The sequence below is a fragment of the Cinclus cinclus genome, chromosome 3 (assembly GCF_963662255.1).
Source record: "Cinclus cinclus chromosome 3, bCinCin1.1, whole genome shotgun sequence".
Classification (NCBI taxonomy): domain Eukaryota; kingdom Metazoa; phylum Chordata; class Aves; order Passeriformes; family Cinclidae; genus Cinclus; species Cinclus cinclus.
The window spans coordinates 49,738,235-49,759,014 of record NC_085048.1 but is presented as its reverse complement, the minus strand read 5'-3'; the positions used below and the strand labels follow the sequence as shown (position 1 = coordinate 49,759,014).

The following is a 20,780-nucleotide window of genomic DNA, read 5'->3' as shown; positions in this document are numbered from 1 at the left end:
TAAAACTTGTAACAGCAGTAGAACTGAGATGAGCCTTGAAAATAGTTAAACTGCAGGTCATGAAAATGTTTGTTTGGAATGTACATCTTCTAAATGGAGAAATCTCAGAATTTTCTTCCCGACTGGAATCCTATAAAACATAGTGTCTGTGTAGTTCATGGGCCTGTGGACTGTGTGATAGGTAATGGATATATTTTTGCATTGCATATAACTATTTGTACATTTCTTCTGACTGGTGTTACAAGTTACAGTATAGTTCATACTTCCATAGTGGGTCATAGTTCTCTTTCCATAGTTCATTTTCCCCTAAACATTTAAATAAGTTTAGTCAGAGGATTTGTTTCAAGGGTTGCTACAAAACAAAATTTTAAATGTATTATTTTATTTCTAGTCCTACAGCTGCTCATGTACTTGTTCAGTTCACAAAGAAACTTCTTCATGACAACATTTCTCTTTTATCTGGATCAGAGCTTATGCCAGTTATTAAAGGAGCTTTCATTTTTGTATGCCGTCAAATGTACAGAACTTGTGAAGGCCTACAGATGCTAATTCCTTATGGCTTGCATGAATCTATTGCAGAGGCCTGGAGAAAGGTAAAGCTTGCTTTTGCATTGGGAAAAACCTTATTGTAAGAGGTTCAGCTTGTGTAATAATTGTTCTTAGAGGTTAACTATTTTTAAGCAGTAAAATAGTACTTGAAAATGTAAAAAATTAAGTTCTACTTGCAAATTTTCCTTCTGAGTGTCAACCTAGCAGAAGTTTAATTTGAGACTTCTATGCCTAAGATTAAAACAGGAACTCTTGATACATTGATAGATCTGTCATTTGTTGTCCTTGATGGTAGAAGTCACTTGATGTCATGATAACCACTGTCTACCACAGATCTTTCCTTCATTTTTGGTTTGGAATATTTTGAAAGAAGATACTCCTGAGTTGTACTCCTAGCAGTTTTTAGTTAAACTGGTTTGTGTCATGTGGGAGATACAGAGGAAAAAAAAAAAAAAAAGAAGCAGATTGCAATTATTTGTTAAATAGTGAGCTGACATTGAAATATTCCCAAGAGACCATAGTGAGAAGTGCCAGGCAAGAGTTTTTTGTCGTACCTGTGTACACAGATTTGTTATAAAGTTTAGACTTTGTTCTTCAACTTCAGTTTGATTGCTAGTCACATGTTTTTTCTACATGAAAGAAAGAGGTTGGATCCAACAGTTCTGTGCGCCTTTTTTCTTTTATCACAGAATCACAGATTGGGTAGGATGGGAAGGAATCACAATTGGTCAGCTGGTCCAGCCTCCCTGCTCAAGCTGGGTAATCCTAGAGCACATGGCACAGGATGGTGTGTCCAGAGGGTTCTTGAGTATCTCCAGTGGGGGAGACTCTACAACCTCTCTGGGCAACCTGTTCCAGTGCTTGGCCACCTGCACAGTAAAGAAGTTCTTCCTCATGTTCATGTTTTGTGCATCAGTTTCTGCCCACTGCCTCTTGCCCTCTTGGCATCACAGAGAAGAGCCTAAGTCCCTCCTCTTGACACCCTCCTTTCAGATACTGTCAGACCCCTCTCAGTCATTTCTTCTCAAGACTGAACAGCCCAACTCTCTAAGGCTTGCTTCATAAATGATGGTGCTTCAGTCCCCTCATCATCGTCTATTCTATTTTCATTGTTCTGATAGTGACATGCAGCACGAGCATTCTTGTGTATTGCAAAAAATCGCTTAAGGTGGAGAAATTATGACAGATCCTACAAATGCAGTTTTCAAAAAGTTCACAGGGAAGCAAATTCCAACATTTAAGTCATTAAAATAACAGTGGTACAATTTAGGTAAAGGTAGCAAACAAATCTCCAACTTTGGCATTCAGCTTAACTGAAAGCATATTTGAAGTGTGGATGTTAGGACTCATAGTGGAAAACCAAAGTCTGGCTGTGTTATTCACTTCACACTGAAAAATGGGACTAACTTTTTATATCTTAGAGAGGGATCAGATCGACCTGGAACAAAGAATGGACTAAAAGACTAAATTTGTTTGTTTTCTGGAGGCGAGGCAGTGGGAGGGAAAATGAATGGAACAGCTATTCTTCCTTCTTCTTGTATGCTTCTACTGTATGCTTTTATTATGATGAGATATTTAAAAAATACAGTCACAATGTAAACTGAGGCAGAAAATACCAGAAGGGTAGAACATGAATAGAAGATATTAAATCACCAGTTTGTGGGTATTTCTCAATGTTTCATATATTAATATTGCCATTAAGGCATACATTGTCTTGCAAATAAAATATATTATTACTTAAAATCATAATTATATCACATTAAATTTTTTTTCTCATCAAATAATGTTGCTTTTGAAACTTATGTTCTTCCTTGCATTGAAAACTTGAGGATTTTTATTGAGTTAAGGAGCTTAGTTCCTAGATTCATGCTGTAATTTACGTAATTCAGCAATCTTATTTTTGATGCTTTCCTATTGTGTAACTCATTAGTCTTACACAAACCGGTCTGTTATTCTATTTAATGTTTATCACAGACAGTCTTAAAAGCTTCTGATGGACATTTCCAGTTATTTCCTCTAAAAAATCGGCATTTGCACTTTGTACAAAAGACTTCTTTCCACATTAAAACCCCTTACTATAATACAGAACATAATTTAGACAAATTGTCTTGACATGTACAAGATAAGAAGATTGAATGTGTTGAACAAAAACAAAGTTTACCCTACAAAATGCTATTTCTTCACTGTTGTAGTCAAATATAAACTGAAGTAGAATCAACATATTCTTGACTTTTAAGAATTAGCAAGTTATTACAGGAAAGTGAACTCCATCATCTTACTGTTTTTAAAATTATTTTCTGTCATTTTTCAATTTTAAAACACCTGAAGTTTATAAAATATCTTGCCATTTGTTGTGTAGCAAAAGCTAGTTGACCATGGTGCATTCTTTCCAAGCAGTAGTGTAACTTTTTTAATGGCTGGACTGGTAATTTGTATCCTTTTCTTTTACATGTCTCCTGGAGTTTTAAGACTGATGGAGAAAGAAATTCCTTTTTTTCCTTGGCAATACAATTGACTAGTTTAATAGAAGAATCTTGTTGATTTTGTACATCACGTTTATGAGGCAGCAAATTAATAACTGCTCACTTTATTTCAATGGTTTATTTTTTTATCCCATTAATATAAAACAAATAATAAATTTTAAATATGCAGTTTTTCATGCCAGTTATTTTCAAATATAATTTAAATTATCAAATATAAAATATGTATATATTTGTGTCTGTAACTCTGATGACATCTATACCAATAAAGACATACTTCTATAATTTATGAATAAAAAGAAAAAGTGGCAGAATTAATCAATAAGTTTGATATAGTGACTCCAGAGGCTGTTATTTCCATTACCTGTGTCAGAAATAAAGAGTTGTGTTAGATTTTTTCCTTTTTTTCTTTTAAATGCAAATTTTTCATTTGGGAGTCTCCAGTTGGAAAGTAAAGAGGTTTATTTAAGAATTCTAATAAAAAATCCTAAAATGTTCTAGCTTTAAAATTGTTTATACCCAAGGAAGAAGTATAAAATAAGCTTTTCTGGACGAAAAAACATGTAGTGGAATATTGTATTTTAGGCTACAGTCTAGTGTAGACTAGACTACAACCTGATCACTGTGTTTTTTTTCTTTTGTATGTAACAAGAGAATGAACAAGATCTGGAGTTTAAACATGGTGTAAATAAACATTAAGGAGGTGTTTATTTATTTTCATTTTACAGACAAATTTGCTCTCAGAGAGAGTACCTACTCCTGTAACTAATGCAGACTCCACTTCATCAATAAGTCAAGACTTAAAATCCAGGTAACTTGGTACTTAATTTATGCACGTGTGTACGTGTGAACACACACTGCTGTGTTAACTACAACTGAGACATCTTGTAACCCTGTTGTAGACTGTTGTAGTTCCATTCCAGCTAGCAGCTAAATACTGCACAGCCATTTGCATCCCAATGGCATGGGGAAGAGAATCAGGAAAAAAAATTATGGGTTGAGATATGAACAGTCTAACACTTGAAACAAAATGTAGCAAAACTAATAATAGTAATACTACTAATGGTAATAATAACATTAATAGTAATGGAAAGAAAGAGGGAGAGAAGTAACACACAAGACAGACAAGTGACACGTAGCTCAATTGCTTGTCGCCTTCTGACCGATGCCCAGCTCACACCTTAACAGTGATTTTTTGGACAACTTTCTGGGCAACTCCCTGCATTTTATGTACTAAGCATGGCTTCCCTGCTGTGGAATATCCCCTTGGCCAGTTTGGCTCTGCTCTCCTGGCTGTGCTCTCTTATGGTTTCTTGTGTACCCACTCACTTGCAGAGCATGGGAAACCAGAAAGTTCTTGACTGTGCTAAGAATTGTTTGGCAACAACTAAAATACCAGTGTGCTGCCAGCATTATTCTCATCCTAAATCCAAAAAACAGCACTGTGCTGGCTACTTAGAAGAAAACACAGTCTATCCCAGCCACACCCAGAGCAGTGTTTTTGCCAATAGGACAGTGGTAGGTAGAGAAGCTATCCTAGCATAGATCTCAGTCGAGCTACAAAGTTCTTCCTGATCTTTGAGAACTTTCTTGGCTTAGAGAGTGGTGTCTGATCTATGCAAAACTGAGGTATAGTTGATTCTCTTTGACTAAAGAACTTGGTTCGAGGAAAATGTGAATTAGAAAGCACAGAACAAAACAGCTGTCTGCTTATCTTATGCCTTTGATGTGGTGCTTATTTTTAATGCTGTTCTGCTGAATCATATTTACACCTTCAAAATATTATGTAGCAAGATTGGCAGCATTTTGGCTGAAAGCCTAATACATACCAAGTGAAAGTTGTCCTTCCTTTTGTACTGAAACTTAGTGTCCCTTTATAGAAGTTTATATTCATTAAGATAAGAAATTTAAAAATATTTGGGTGTCTGAAAATTCACAGCAATGTTGATTTTCCATTTACTGCTCTTAGTGTGTGAAGCTGTTGTGTAAGTACAGTGCCTTTCTTCATAATTCTGTACCAATTTCTTGCAGGAACCTCTAGCTCCTCAAACGTGAGCTCCTCATAGAGTTTTTACATTGCTGAGAAATTCTGTGCCTGTTTTGCCAACATGTAACTGCCATGTTAATATCTAAGACTGTATAGAGTCAGATTGTAATTCATGCATATATTTAAGGATAGCATAGGTCTTTTGGGTTTCTCATTACATCATCTCTCTCTTCTGTGTTTTTACCTAACCTTAGTTTTGCCACACTGAGTTTGAATGTTTGCACAAAATGCAGTCTAGTATATTATCTTTTTCCCAAATGCCTTTTTAATCTAGCATAAACTTATAAATTAAGCAAAGACTCTAGTGAGTAAAGTACTGTTGTTTATCAGAGTTAGAAATTGTACTTTTTCTTTTTTCCCATGCTTTTTTGCATATAGTTTTTAATTGCTATTTTATTACTCTTGCAGTTTGTTATGGGAAGAGACTTTGTTAGATGCCTTGCTGAATTTTTGTACCACACCCAAAGGACTATTTCTGCTTCATAGTACAGGTGCCATGTTTGACTGTGTGCACTTTATGTTTAACAGTTTATCAAAAAAAATCCAGGTAAGCATTGCAGAGTCTTTATATATAGTTTACTTTTTACTGTAAAGTTTGAAATGCTAGAAAGAAATAATTTTTTCTTCTAAGTGCAGATTTTTAGGTCATGTTGAAATCTAAATATGCTAGACAAAGCTTGTAATATAAACAAAAAAATCAGATAATGTGCATTTTTAGGACAAAAAAAGTAATTCCAAAGGCATCCTACTGAATCAGTGCAAAAGCATTATAATGCTAATTTTTTTATGTGTTCATATTGCATGTCTCAACCACAGTATTTTGTGTTTAAATTTTTATAAGATACTTGATAAAGATGTTTGGTTAGGAATCTGACCCTGGTAAGTCTGCAGAGGATAGTATCTGTGAACTGCTCATGTATAAACATAAAGTGGATTAAATTCTGTAAACAAGTTTAACAAAGATCAGTATTTAAGAGATCACTTGAGAGTTTCATATCTTCTGAATAACTAACACTGCACTTACATACTTCTTATCAACAGACAAATGAATATGAAGACTTTGGTAATAGAATCATTGTTACACAAATGGCAACAACACCAATGGCTGCAGTAGCTCTGCGGAATTCAGGTAAATTGAAGAATGATATTATTATGAATAATTGCATGCTGTAGTCTTGCATTTTGGAAAGAGAGTGAGAAAGAAGTTAAAAAAAGATCAACTGTGTAAAATAATTACACAGTTTTAACAAAAACTCCTAAATATTTGCTAATTTGTTCTTGATGGAAATTAATTATCTCCAGATTTCAAGTTATTCATTAATCTTGATGCAGTGTTTTAGGGTTTGTTTTATTTTTTTCTTCTGATATTATACAAAATCTTTACTTCACTAGTTTGGATTTCCAGAAATTTCCTGTATATGTGTGAAGGCATTTGTACTGTTTAAAAATAAGTTTGCAGGTGCTTCTTATTGATCTGCAGATCAGAATGAATAACTGTTGATGTCTGCAATTTGTATGTACTTTTCCATAATTACTGGCTGCTCAAAGGGTGAGGAACTGCAAGGGCCTGAATGTCATTGGTGCAGTTACACATTAGCAGGATGTAAATGAGATTGTGCTACAAGAAGAATTGTCAATTCAGACAAAGTCCCTTCAGAGTCAGTCTCAGATAACCCAACTGTTACCATATCATTAACTGTCCAGGTAGCCATTATATTAAAACTAGAATCTCATCAATAAAATGAAGGTCATGTCTTAAGTTTCTAAGGAAGACCATGAGGTACAAAAGTTTCAAATAATCTCTTTTGAGTATCTAGAAGTGGCTGGTGTTGACTGAATGACTGTCAAAAAGGCAGGCAAATTCTGCCAGTCAACGAAACTGATTAGTTTCATATTTATGCCTCTGGGATTTTTCACAAAGCAGGGAGCAGATCTACTGAGGAGTTACCCATCTGTCCTGTTTTAAGGTTTTCAGCAAAATTGCTTCTTATGGCCCTTTTATGCCCTTTGGCATCAGAGACAAATGATATACCAAAATAATCAGCATTGATTTTCAACCCTTACATTTGAAGATTGTTCAGAGTTAGATGGCTCTTTCCTCTTCTATTTCAATATTTAACATCTTAAATTCTAACAATTTAAATTCAGCTAGTAATGCTTCTCTTAAACTTGGGATTTTTCTAGTCCTTTTCACTGCGGTATGTTTTAATTTATAAATGAGATATTGTGAATCTGTATTTTTAGAACCAGAGAGACAATGGTAGCTAAGCCTTGGTCCATTGCAGTTAACTTCTTAAAGAAGGTCAGAAGCATATTTACATAGAAGATATATAAATATAACCCTACTCTAGTGTAATAGTCTTTGGAAACCATTGTTGCAGATTGCAGAGAGAATGTAAGCAGACTGCTCTAGAAAGGTAATTTTGACTAAAGGATTGAGAATAGCAGGGATAGTAATCCTAAGGCAATCTGTGTTGTGAAATTTCAGCTGTCAGTATAGAGGATTTTGTGATTCTTGGTTAGAATTGTGGTGTAAATTATTTATAATATGAAACTTATTATTAGAACAAACATTTGTTTTAGGCTTTATAAAGGCACTTCTGACTGAATTATGGGCTCTTTTGGAGTGTGGAAAAGATGATTTGAGGATAACCCAACCCAGACCTACTCCAGTTGACCCTATAGACCAAAGTTGTCAAAAGGTGAGAAATTATTTAATCTTAGCTTTTTGTGTGGAAAGAAACAGTACTGTGTTTCTGATGGGATGACATATATCTTTGTTATTTTTTTATTACAACTATACCTTCTTCTTTGCACAGGTGTCAAAATTGGTATAATACACTAGTTGAGTGATGGCTGATATTGAGTGATGGCTTGTATTGCATGGTAGTTGACAATGCCAAGGATGAACTATGAAAAAATGAATACCAATCATGACAAAACTAAGTCTTAAATTCTGGCCATCAGTTTATGTCCACATTACTGAAATAAAATCAGAAAGAGTGATGTGTTTTAGAGTATTCTTTGTCTCCAGATTTTAGAATTATGTGATAATGAAATACTGTAATTTTCAAAATTGTTTGTACAATTTGATAAATACTAGATATTAGATAGATAATAGTGTATCAGACACTACTGCCCTTTTAGCTTACCCAGATGCCTACCAGGGTATGCAGCCTTATTTTGGGCAAGTCTATTTATGTTAAGTTCAGCCTGTAAAGGATAAGGACAAAGTTAATGTAAATGGCAAATAATTGCTAACATTTACTTGGATGCACTTAACTGATTAATATTCCCCGTTGTTCCTTTTTTCTTTCTCTAGTCTTTTTTGTTTCTGGTAAACGTGCTCACTTACCCAGCAGTTTTTGAGCTCCTGAGTAAACAAGATATACCAAATAAACCCATGTACTCATTCCGTGAAGTACCCACAGATATAATTGTAAGTGCTTTGAAAGAAAAATACTTCTGTGAAGACATTTTTTCCTGAGAAAATGTTACAATTATAAAAGAATAAGTTTTTTTCTTTATTGAAAGAGTTTGATTTTTTTCTGCATTTTGTATTATATGCAGCATGAGGGCAGTATATGCACATATTAACCTAAATTTTCATTTTGAAGTCTTCAAGGTAATATAATTATAATGCCTAATTTAAAGTTCATCTTTCTTGACTTGTGTTAGAATTGTGTTTGTCCATAGAAAAAATTAACATAAATAAACACGTTTGTATGTGCATACAGTTACATATAGGAAAATGTTGAAAAATATGTATACTTGTATTTTATGCAGCATTTCTCTATCTTACTATCTGTGGATTTAAAAAGAATAGAGAAAAAAACCAAAATGAAAACATAAAAGCCCCATGCCTCAGGCTATTTTTTTAATAGGACACATGATTCACACAAAGGAAAAAATCAGTAATTGAAAAGCTACTGATTAAGACATGCTTCAGAAAAATAGCATCAACATTTCCATATTTAGTATTATTTTGTATTCAATCATTCTACTGCAGTCAGTTACAGCTTTTTTTCTCATCTACAAAGCACAGACAAGTAATTTGTGACCTTGTGTGGCAGTTAAAATCAGTTTTGTTTTTCTTTTCTAATGGGTTGGCACTTTAAATTGCTGTTATGTTTAAGTGTTTGTTTAGCACAGGCTCTGGATTGGTGATATTTTAAATTGTTTAGAAAGAGTTTATCATAACAGTGTGTGTCATTTGTGGAAGGGATTTTTGAGTTCTTTTTTGCAATAGTGTTTTGATGATTTCAGGAAGAAATTGCATGATAAATTTCATTTTTCCAAACTACTCAATTCTAGTGTGTTCACCAATGGATCACTTTTTTCAGTTATCAAGATTTTTAAAGAACTGGGAGTGAGATAGCTGTATGCTGAAGACAATAAATATCTGAGAGCACTCAAATTGTGGTAGATCTTGAGAATTATTTCTTATAACTTTTTAAATCCAGTGTTATTCTAACTTTTGAGGTGCTTGAGTATTTCTATGAAATTTTGTAAGTTTCTAGAACTGTCAGTAGTGATACAATTGTTCAAAGTTCCCCAAGGAGATAAAGATGTTTTGGATGAGGCTTGTCTCACTCAACTACTGCGCAGCAGTGGATTACAGGCATCCAAGATTATGTAGTTAACAGGAAGGAAATAGTCAGATCCTCTGATGAGTCTAAGTACTCAGAAAACTTCTGAAGTTAGGAAGATATATTGGTTTATATGGTTATAACCATGGTTTTGGCAGTGATTTCAGAAAGCAAAAGATCAAAGATTTTGACCAGATATAACTACAGAAAGCAAAGTAAAAGCAATTTCTGTGCCACTAGAAGATTTGATTGGAAGGTACGAACTACTTTGTGTGTGTTTTTTCTCTATTTCTGAATTGTGTTATAGTTTAGCATAAACAAGTCTGTGGCAATGTATTTGCTAATGCACAAAAGTTAATAATTTTTGTATATCCTTTATTTCTTGAATACCCAGGATTTAAACATTTTTACCTCCTTTGTATTTTTATCAGACTAGCTGTGTCATTGACCGAACAGATTATCAGTTGAGCTTTTACAACTTTTAACTGTAGACTAATCAGGTTTTTATTTGCGCCCTTAGGAAAATTTTTCTTAATACGTGCAAGATTTCTCTTTACTGTGTTTAGCATGTACAATTATTTTAGAAAATGGAACGCATAAATGAGGGTTCTTCTGCCTGCCTCCAGTCTTTGAGGGTTTCTTCAGTATATATATATATATGCAGGGGAATCTAGTTTGGAAGGTACCCTCTAGACCTGTAGCTTTGAAAAACATTAGAACAGGTGATTGTCTTCAGTGATCTTACTGAAATGAGTCATTCATCTAATTAGGTGAATAATAACTCCCTCTGCTGTCTCTGAAACTGTACTTCTAAAACATGAGAAAATAAAACTTCGTCATTAATCAAGATTAACTAAAACTTGTAAGGATTTTGTAATCTGCTTCTTATGACCATAGCACAGCAATCTGTCTCTGACATGATAACATCACGGAATAGTCTTGTTAATTCTTAGTTTCTTTAACAAAATAATTTCTTCGGAAGCAGTTTGCATATGCAGTGAGCCAGAGGGGAAGATAATTATGTTGGCTTTGTGGAAAAAGTGGGAAGCAGCCACAAGTCATTGTCTGTTACATGAGATCCTCCAAGATGAAAGGTGTAAGCCTCAACATCTGAGCCAAGCCTTGATAAACTGAGACTAAATGGCTGTGTCTTCAAGCATGTAGTACTAATCAATGTGAGAAAGGGTTATTATACTAAAGCAGTTGCTTTTCTCTTCCTTAAAATAGACATGTACACACTTCAAACATACAAAAATATTTTAAGTTTTTATTGTGATTCAGTACTAAAGAAGAACTAGGATAGTTGATACTATCATCTAAGGATCTTTTTTGTATATTTATATTTTTTTAACAATTTTTTTTCCTCACCTTCTACATGGTTAAGAAATTTTTGCCATTTTTGCCTTCATTTTTTGCCTTGGATTTTGTGTGGAAAACACCTCCTATTACAAAAATAATTCCAGTATGTGTTTCAATAATAACTTTTATTCAGTAGTAAGTATCCCTATGAAACTATGATGTAAGTAAATTATAAAAGCATACTTTTTTTTTTGCATTTCTCTTCCTTTGACAGGATATCATTGACAGGCTTATAATTTTGAACTCAGAAGCTAAAATTCATTCCTTATTCAATTATGAACAATCCCATATATTTGGTCTGAGGTAAGATGCATGTTTTTTATTCTCTGGTCACATTAACTAAATAGGATATAATATGTTTGGATGTGTTGCTTCTGACAAGATAACATTGTTTGGGTTTTACTATGTATGGAGGTGAAATTCTCCTTTTTTTACCATAAGAAGATTAAATGAAAAATGGCCTACAAAATGAGAACAGTGATGAATCTAATCTTATTACCTGTTAATGGATGTATTGTAATATGAGAAGTGTAGAAACTGCATATTATTTTGCCTACTTGACTGTAAAAAACAAGTTGTACATGCACTGTACACCAAAATACTAGAATTGTTTTTACTATATTTATGTCAGTTTGGTTTTTGAGGTCTCCATGTACTTAAAATAGTTTTTTGAAGTATTTGTTTTATTATGACCTATTTCACAAAAACTAAGTTTGAGGAGTGTAGCATTTGATTCTAGAAGAATATTTCTAGAAGAACCTGAAAGAAAGAACCTGAAGAATCATTTGCATCTTATAAGATGCTCACACTGTAATGCTCATGTATTGTAATATTCAGTGCGTAATAATTTTAACATAGAAATTAGTTTCTGCATTTTTATTCTGTTTTCCAAGGATGAATATAGAAATCCTTGAATTCACAGTTTTTGTTAGGAACTTATTTTAGAGAGTTGAAATAAAAATCTATTGGATTGTACTTCATAATATGGAAAACTTTGGTAGCCTTGCTTGAGCAGGATATAGTCTAACAGATTAGGTTCTTGAACATTAGCTTTTTGTAGCCATATTTGTTCTTTGATATCACAGTAAAATTATTTTGTACTATATATGAATAACCAGATACATATAATAAGATACAGTATCATTTGTTGATAAGGATGAGCATAGAGGAGATGAACAGTGGCAGAGATTGAAGTTGGGAGATATATGATTTTGAGATATAAATCAGAAGTTATAAATGCTGCTTTGGCGGAAATCACTAGTTTATATAGCGATGAGAAGTCTTAAGATGAAGTTTGAAAAATAAAATATTGTTCTTCATTTAGGAATAGACTGACTCCATAGAAAACTTGACAGAACTTCCATTGATTTAATTAGAGAGAAAATGAGATGTTTTGCAATTTAATATAAAGGGTGGTTGGGCACTGAAACAGACTCCCTGGGGAAGTGGGCAAAGCACCAAGCCTGACAGAGTTAAAAAAAAGCATTTGGACAACCTTCTCAGGCACGTGGTGTGATTCTTGGGGTGTCCTTGGGGTGCAAGGCCTGGAGTTGGACTAGGCCCTGATGAGTCCCTTCTGACTCAGGATTTGCAATTTTTAGAGTATTTATTTAGAGTATTAAGATTTGGAAGTAACTGTGGCCTATATTACCTGAACATGAGAGTTATACAGTTCATTTTAAAGTTCCGTGATCTTTCCTATGTATGCTAATGACTGCAGACACCCATGTTCTGTAAAATGAACCTTGCTCTGTGTGCCAAGGTTTGCTTCTTGACCCAATTCCATCAAGAGTTCTAAGTATAGCAGTAGATAGACCAAATAATATTAGATGTGTAACAGATCTGAAAATGTGGTAACGAGAGCAAAAGATCTACATTTCTCTTTGTTGTTATGTAGAAATCCAATATTTAGGTGTTTGTGATAATTACGGCATCAAAAAACAGTATAATTTTGTGAAGAATGTGTTTAGAAGCATTTCTGCTAGACTTCATGCTGATAGTACAACCAAACCCACTTTATTTTAATTGTTCACAGACCTACACAGCCATACAATATGTTTATATATAGGGCCCACACAGAGCTGAGTGCTGAACTTCAGATGTGTTTAACTTGCAGTTTATACTGTAAGGTCCTGCTTTCGTTGTTCAAAACAGTTATACATTTACTTACTTGATTGTTACACAACTTCTGTAATTTAGAACTACATTTTCCTTCGTGTGTATACTGAACTTCAGTGTCTTCAATTTTTTTGAAATTTAATTGAATATAAAAATAAAATGCATAGGTATTTCCACAGTCTGTTTAATCCAAAATGTACAGGTGCATATATTAATATTTGTAGTGTTATTATTGCATTCTGTGGTGGATAGTTTTCTTCATTTTGAATAAGTATGAATTCTGAATTATAATTTTAAAAGGACAGTCTGGTAGAGGCTCTGCTGTCAGTTTTCCTTTTCAAGCTTAACTACTGTGTAAAGTGGTGTGCATGCAGTAGAAATCAAAGGGAAAACATAGGGATGCTAGATATGGTGTGCATAGCCAATATCTCTTAGTCTTTAAAGAATGCTCCCTATGGTGCACTCACATAGATTGGGGTTTGTGTGGTCAAGGGTGAAATATTCAGTTCCACCACAAACTGTAGCCAAATCTGTAATTCCTTCAGTTTTCTTGTTGATATTGTTTGGTTTTGTTAGGAGTTTTGTTTGTTTGTTTGGGATTTTTGCTTTGGTTTGGTTTTTGTTTGTTTTTTTAAGTTCATGGAAGTATCTTGGCCTAGGATGATTCTTCAGTAGTTTCAGAGACAGTGATCTGGTATTCCATTAATTGCATCTATTATGTGTTTCTGTGATGAGATTTGTTCACTTGAAGTTCCTTTTAAGCTAACTGGAAAAGAAAATATGTTACTATTATTATTGTTATTATTATTATTATTATTAATTATTTATTTATTAAAGGCAAACATTAGGCAAGAAGTTGAAGATAGGAATAGAAACGTGCAAGTATATAGACAGTTCCTAATTTGCGTATAGAAAGATGTTCAAACTGTCAGTTCAGCTTTCAGCTTCAAAGTAGATTTACACTTTATTTAAAATCAAGAAGTCTCCCAGTTGGCCAATATCAGTTGATAAAAGAACACTGAAGGCTGTCTCAGACACTGTTTTGTACAGGTTGAAAATTGGATGCACAGGAGCTAATGCAGAAATTCTCAGTAGTCTTTCTGTTTTGGAAGGTTCTGAATTTGCCATCAGAGCACAAATCCTACAGAAAGGAAATTCAAAGCAGTGATTAAAGCAATATGTTTTTAACATACTAAACACAGAGTATTTTCTTAATTTAATGATCAGCTTTATTTCTCTGATACAAGTGTATCCATCGATCTGATTTTAAAATATATTGCAAATAAGAAATAAGTTTTCATCAAATGTTACACTCGAAGTATTCACTGCCTCCCTTTTAAGGCCAAGCTCTTTGAATCTCTAACTTACAAAGGAATCTTTCAGATTCATGATTTTATATATTATCAACACAATTTGTCTACTGTTTCAGTAAAGACGTTCATGGATTTTGAGTTTTTAGAGCATGCCAAGAAAATATATGCATAATATATATATTTTGAAAGTTTTTGCCTGAATCATTATTCAGGCATTTACATATTGCTGTTCTCTCTATTCAGAAAATAATTTTTCTGTGAATGTTAGTGACACCGTTTTGTTAGCTGGTTTAAAGTGTAGCAAAATAAAAATTTCTACCTTTGATAATCAGGCTCTTGTCCCTAAACAGTATCAATACCCCAAAATAAATTCAAAGATGTGCAATTAGTATTGGCTTGAGTAAGAAACAGAAAGTGAAAGAGCATTACTGGAATATGCATAGACTGTGGGCAATTGGAGGGGATAAGAGTTGGTTTACCGGCAGGTTTGCAAAAATTCCTTTTACTTAGTAGACTGTTTTCATAACATAACTGTTCCTGGACTCTCTTTTTTGTGGATATATGATAATATGGCCGGGGCATTTGAATACTATAAAGAGGAAAACTAGACATTTTCTTACTTTGGCTATCTTAGCTTTTCCCCAGTGGCTTATTTTGACTTAAGTCAATAAAATTCCTAAATATTGTGAAGTCAAAAGATCTTTTGTATGGACATTCTGAATCAGAAGAACCTTTGTTAGCGCCACAGTTTTTCACTGAGGTGCCTCCTCCTAGTGACATCAAGTGACAAGGAGAGCACTCTGTTAAAGAGTTTGGCCTGCAGGGAAATACCTGAAAAATTCAGAGGGTAAACCCTTTTCCTTCAGATATGCAAATTTTGGCTGTTTAATTTTAAAGACACAATGTGCTTACCTATCATTAGAGATATCTGAAGATAACCCATTTTGTAGAAGTGTAATTTGAACTGTAATGAAAAATGGATTCATTTTAAGCTTGTGTAAGGCAAGGCTGAAAACCCAGTATTTATTACAGTACTCTGTGTGAATAAATGCATTTCTGTTTCTGTGGAATTGTAGAAAATTGTAAATATTAGTCCAAGTCATATGCTCATGTGTATCAGCCTCAGGATTGCAATGTTACTGTCTGATGCAAATAGAAAAAGAATATTGGCTTGTTATTTGCAGGTTTGTGTAATAAAGATTTTGACATTGTTAGGTCACATTTTCTTTGTCATATAAAATACCATGGTAAATATGATTTTTATTTATGTTTTCTTGCTTACCAGATGAATGCAGAAAATGATAAAAATGTGTTACATCTATTTCTGTTGCCCTAAAAAAGCCAGGAAAGAAAGATTTAGGAGAGCAAATTTAAATGTCTTATACTAACGTCAAAATCAATCATCAAAAGCATCTTGAAGTTTGCCTTAAAGCAGTACGTATCTGTCAAAATTTCATCCAGAGCACTCCAGTGAAATCCAGGTGAATGAATTAAATGGATAAGAAATAGGATAGGCAAAAGATAACTTTGTGATTGAGGAAGTACAAATAATAAACACCCCTGCATTTTTCTCCATTACTTTTTTCAACTGCATTGTAAACATCCCCCTTATGTAATTGCATTTCAATAGTGTGGTAGTCTCAGCATATGAAACAGGTCATTCCTTAATTGTATGTGCATTATGTGTATTGTTAAGTAAGAGAATGTGTGACTTCAGTGATTGCAACACAATGTTGTTTATATTTAGTGTCTTTTTTTTTTTTCCTTTCTCTTTATTAAAAAGTATTATGAGTAGAAGAATCCAAAGGTAAAAGGGGACAGGGTCTGGATTAGCAGTGACTACTAGTGATGGAGATTTGCAACAGAATTATGTGAGAGTACTTCCACATTATCTCTGATTGTGTAGTTGCACAGTTATTTCAATTTTTTGCTAATTTATATGTTAATAGAAGTTGTTAGGTTTATTAATTTAAAAAGTTATAATTAAAATAGGAACCGTAGATTCTGTCATCAGATGTCACTTGTTGGTTGATTTTTTTTTCTGTACTTAACCAAGGGAAATTAAAACCCTTCATTTCTGGGTCCTCTAGGCTGGCAAGTGATGCTTATGAAAACCATTTTTGTTTAGCTAGGGTAATGTTTTATCGTCAGCAATCACATTACATATCATTTGTAGGTACATGGGATGGCTGAAGTGGTGTAGGTGCTCTTTTGAAAATCTTTTAATGTGAAAAACATTGTGAAGAATAGATTAGTCCCTGAGTTTTCTCCCTGAGAGAAACATGACTGCCCTGAGGTAGTAGCTTCCAGTGCCCCAGGCACCAAAGGTGTAACTTGTTTATCCAGGAACTCATATATTTTTTCAAAACCTTTGTTCAGTTGTTCAAACCAATTGTTCCTCAGTGGAACAATTAGAAGCCTGGATCCTTTAGCTAGAGCAAGTGCAGAGGCATCCTCTGCTCATTGCTAATGCCTTTTGTTCAGTTTGCAAAGGCAGTGTGCAAGGCTTTGCTTCGCTGAAGCTTCCAAACACCTTTTGTGTTCCAACACTGGCTGAGTGGCTTTTGACTTCTTTAGGGTTTTTTTGTTAGCCTTTGCCTTTGTCTACTGGTCTGGCACTTAATAATTGCCATTCACTGTTTGGATCCACATTCTCATTAATTTCAGGCTCTTACTCAAAGCATAATAAAGAATAAACCAAATTGTTAATGTAAGCTCTGGCCTTATATGATTTGAGGCTGTCCCCCATGATGATGACACTGGAATTGTTTAATGCAAGTTTGGCTTTGGATTTCACTTGTGTTGTACATAGTCATTTAGTGAAAAGGAGGTCCTGCTACTTCAGTGAGGTTCCAGTCCTTCATTTATTTCATTGCTCTTCAGTTTTTAGTAGTTATTCCTGAGAAAAAAAGAAACACCTTACCTTGTCCCATAACTGAGCTCTCTACAAATATCATGCTATGTATTTTGCACTGGCTGATTCAGCCATGCCTGTATCTGTAGAAGGCAGGAACTACAAACCAAAATAAAACCTTTTACGAAAGACCAGTTTATTCCTCCATTTCACCATCATGTCACTGTCTATAGCAGAGATGTAAGCATTTTCTGTTTAGCTGGCCATTTGATGCTGCATTCACACATTTATTAGTGAGATTGTAGTATAGTTTACTTTGGATGAGCTGCTTTCTTTTTACTATATGGTGGAAATTTCGTGCTGCATAACATTTTATCTTGTTTCACTTGACTGCAAAGGGACTGGGGTTAAGTTTTTTAATAGCACCTCACATGGGTGTTTTGTTTTGAATTTGGGACTAAAAGAATATTGATAACACAGCATGTTTTCACTGGCACTGTACAAGCATCTGCTCAGCAACAGGACTTACTTTTTTATCAACATTACCCAGCAAGAAGTCCAGGAATGTGCAAGAGGTTGGGAATGAAAACAGCTGGGACAGCTGACCTGAACTGACCAGAGGAATGTTTTATGCCATATAGCATCCCTCTTAGTAGTAAAAACTGAGGGGCTTGGAGGTTGGTCTTGAAGGTGTCATTGGTCAGAGACTGGCCAGGCATGGGTGCCGAGGGAGTGAGAAGCAGGAGGTTGCTTAGTTTCTGACTGGTGTCAACCTACCACAGACTCTTACAGCTTCTGTGTTCAAGAATAGTGTCCTGCATCTTTCACCACCAGCTGGATATTAGCAGATATGCCTGAAGTTAGGACAGAACATCAGAGTGGCTTTGGAAAGAACATGTATTATGAAAGTAAGGAAGACTAATGTGTGGTGATGTAGTGGGAACTGCAGAAAAATAGAATTGGGTTTACCATAATAAAGGTCCTGTTTGAGAGAAATGTGATTTGACATTGGGAAAAAGGAACAAAGGACATACTGTTTTGTGTTCTTGAAAGGAACTCATAGAAAAAGTACTGAGATGTTAATAAGCTATCTTAATAATATGCTTTTTTAGCAACTCGGAGTAAATCAAGGGCAGTTTAATTATATTATTTTCAGGGCAAAAAATTTAGAGAGGCAGCATAAAAATTAGCAAGGTTTATTTACTAGCTGATTTATATCTCACAAAGGACCTTTTGTTGTGTCATAATTAAAGAAGTCATTATGATTCTGCATACCAAAACCAGGAGATAGCCTGTGGAATAAAATACTAGTTAGAATGCCTTCTTTTAGATTAGGGATTTCTACAGTGAAATATTAGTTGTGCAATTGTAGTTGAAGGGGTAGAATCCAGGGAGCACCTTTTAAGATAGATGGATAGGGCTGGAAATGTAGAATTCAGAACAAAATTACTTGTTCCTAGCATGTTTTTACAACTATGATATTTATTTTGATATTTCTGAATTTCTTTAAAATTACTCTTTTGTAAAAGGCTGCCTTCAGATATCTTATTTTATATGCATTTCAGTTTGTTCCTGGGTTTATGGTATATGTTAGTAGTAGTGATCATGGAATTATATGATCAGAATTGAAAAGGAAATGTAAGATTGTACAGTACAGCTACTCTGCTCAAAGTGGGTTCAACTACAGAGCATTACTCAGGGCTGTGTCCCGTCTGGTTTAGAATATTGTCAAGGCTGGCAATCCTGCAGCACCTCTGGGCAATTTGTTCCACTGTTTTACCACCATCACAGTATATTAAAATGGAATTTCTTGTCTTTCAATTCATGCCCATTGCATCTAGTTCTTTCGCTGGATATCAGTGAGAAGAGTCTAACTCAATTTTCAAACCTTCCTGTTTGATATTTACACACACTGGCAGGATCTACCCAGGATCCTCTTTTCCAGGCTGAACAGTCACAGCTCTCTCAGCTTTTCCCTATGTCAGATGGCCCAAGTCTTAATCATCTTCTTGGGCTTTTGATTCACCTAATCCAGTGCACCTATATCATGCTGTTACAGGGGAACACAGAACTATACACAGCATTCCAGGTATGACTTTACCAGAATCAATGGAGGGGCAGGGTTGCCTCCCCAAAAAGAGACTTTTGGCAGCACTCTTTGTTACACAGCCCAGGATGGTGTTGGCCCTCAAGGAGTTTCTGGCTCATGTTTAACATACTGACCATCGGGACCCCCAGGTCCTTATCTGCAGAACGGCTTTCTGACTGATTGGTCCCCAGCCTGTACTGTTGCATTGGGTATACTTCCCAGGTACAAGAGCTTCATCAAAGTGTATATTCCAATTTTCAGTAGTATTCAGGTTGGGAATTCTGTCTTTTGCTCTCCAAAGAAAATTTTTAAACAGGTCTCAAAAATATATGCTTTAATCTTATTGTGTTATATCTGTAAAGGTTTTATGAATTCTCATAAGCATGTACTTCTTATAGATGAGATATTGAGATGGGAGTCTGATCCAATTCTTATGTTCCAAAAACAAACAAAAAAAGAAAAAATAAATCCATAGCTGTTTTCAAGCATGGTTACAAATGTACTCACTAAAAATATGTTTGTTTTTTGACTGTAAACTTTAGTCTATATATTTATGACTTTGGAAGGTAATTAATGGAATATTGCATTTAACCAAATAACCTGTTATTGGTTAAATAATACTTCAATAATAGCATTTTAAATGTGTTTTTCTATATAGGTGAAAACTTCATTTGAATGCCCCAGCAGCAGGTGCTCACACTAGATCATTTATATTTTGTCATTTATTCTACCACTATTCCACTACCTAATTTTATTTGCTCATAGTTAATTGCTCTTGTTTTTTTGTTTTTGGGGTTTGTTTGTTTGTTTGTTTATTTGTTTCTGTTTTGCTCTGCATGGCCTACCAGAGGAGATGTTACAAAGCTTTCTCGGCTCTAGTTTTCTCCCAAGTGTTTTTTAACTGCTGAAAACACGTCTTTTCCATTTATTGTACTCAACAGAAAATAAAAATCCATCTTTATCATGGTTTCAGTGCTCTTTTCTGGGTTTTTTCTTCTAAATAATAATAAAAATTATGGTTGAACTGTCATTTCTTCTGTGATTTAGAGAAGTACTGAGAACAAATTATGAAATATATATATATCATGAAATAGTTAATGTAAAAGAAAAGCTGAATAGTACTGAAACTGAACAGATCAAGTTGTTTAAAAAACAGGAGGAGAAAAACTGAGACATATTCTCATCTTGACTGTTTAATCCTTGACCACAACTATATGAATTTGCAGGTGTTATATTATTGAGAAAATGATTGATGAATTTTTGCTATTGTCAGTAGAAACACATTAGGAATTACAGGGAAGACAATAAGCTTTGACTGACAGACTATGAGTTTAAAACAGTGTATTTTCTAGTTCCTGTCAAATACGAATACAAATATGAAA

At 34.2% G+C, this 20,780-nt stretch overlaps 1 protein-coding gene across 1 annotated transcript in view; it reads left to right on the top strand.

The window, feature by feature from the left end:
- TBC1D32 (TBC1 domain family member 32) overlaps positions 1 to 20,780 on the top strand; it is a 71,022-nt gene that overhangs the window by 15,292 nt on the left and 34,950 nt on the right. Inside the window, exons 16-22 of the mRNA XM_062488766.1 lie at positions 392 to 593; positions 3,758 to 3,840; positions 5,485 to 5,623; positions 6,118 to 6,205; positions 7,660 to 7,778; positions 8,399 to 8,515; positions 11,239 to 11,327. Coding sequence (XP_062344750.1) covers positions 392 to 593; positions 3,758 to 3,840; positions 5,485 to 5,623; positions 6,118 to 6,205; positions 7,660 to 7,778; positions 8,399 to 8,515; positions 11,239 to 11,327 — 837 coding nt within the window. The remainder of the gene's footprint in view (positions 1 to 391; positions 594 to 3,757; positions 3,841 to 5,484; positions 5,624 to 6,117; positions 6,206 to 7,659; positions 7,779 to 8,398; positions 8,516 to 11,238; positions 11,328 to 20,780) is intronic.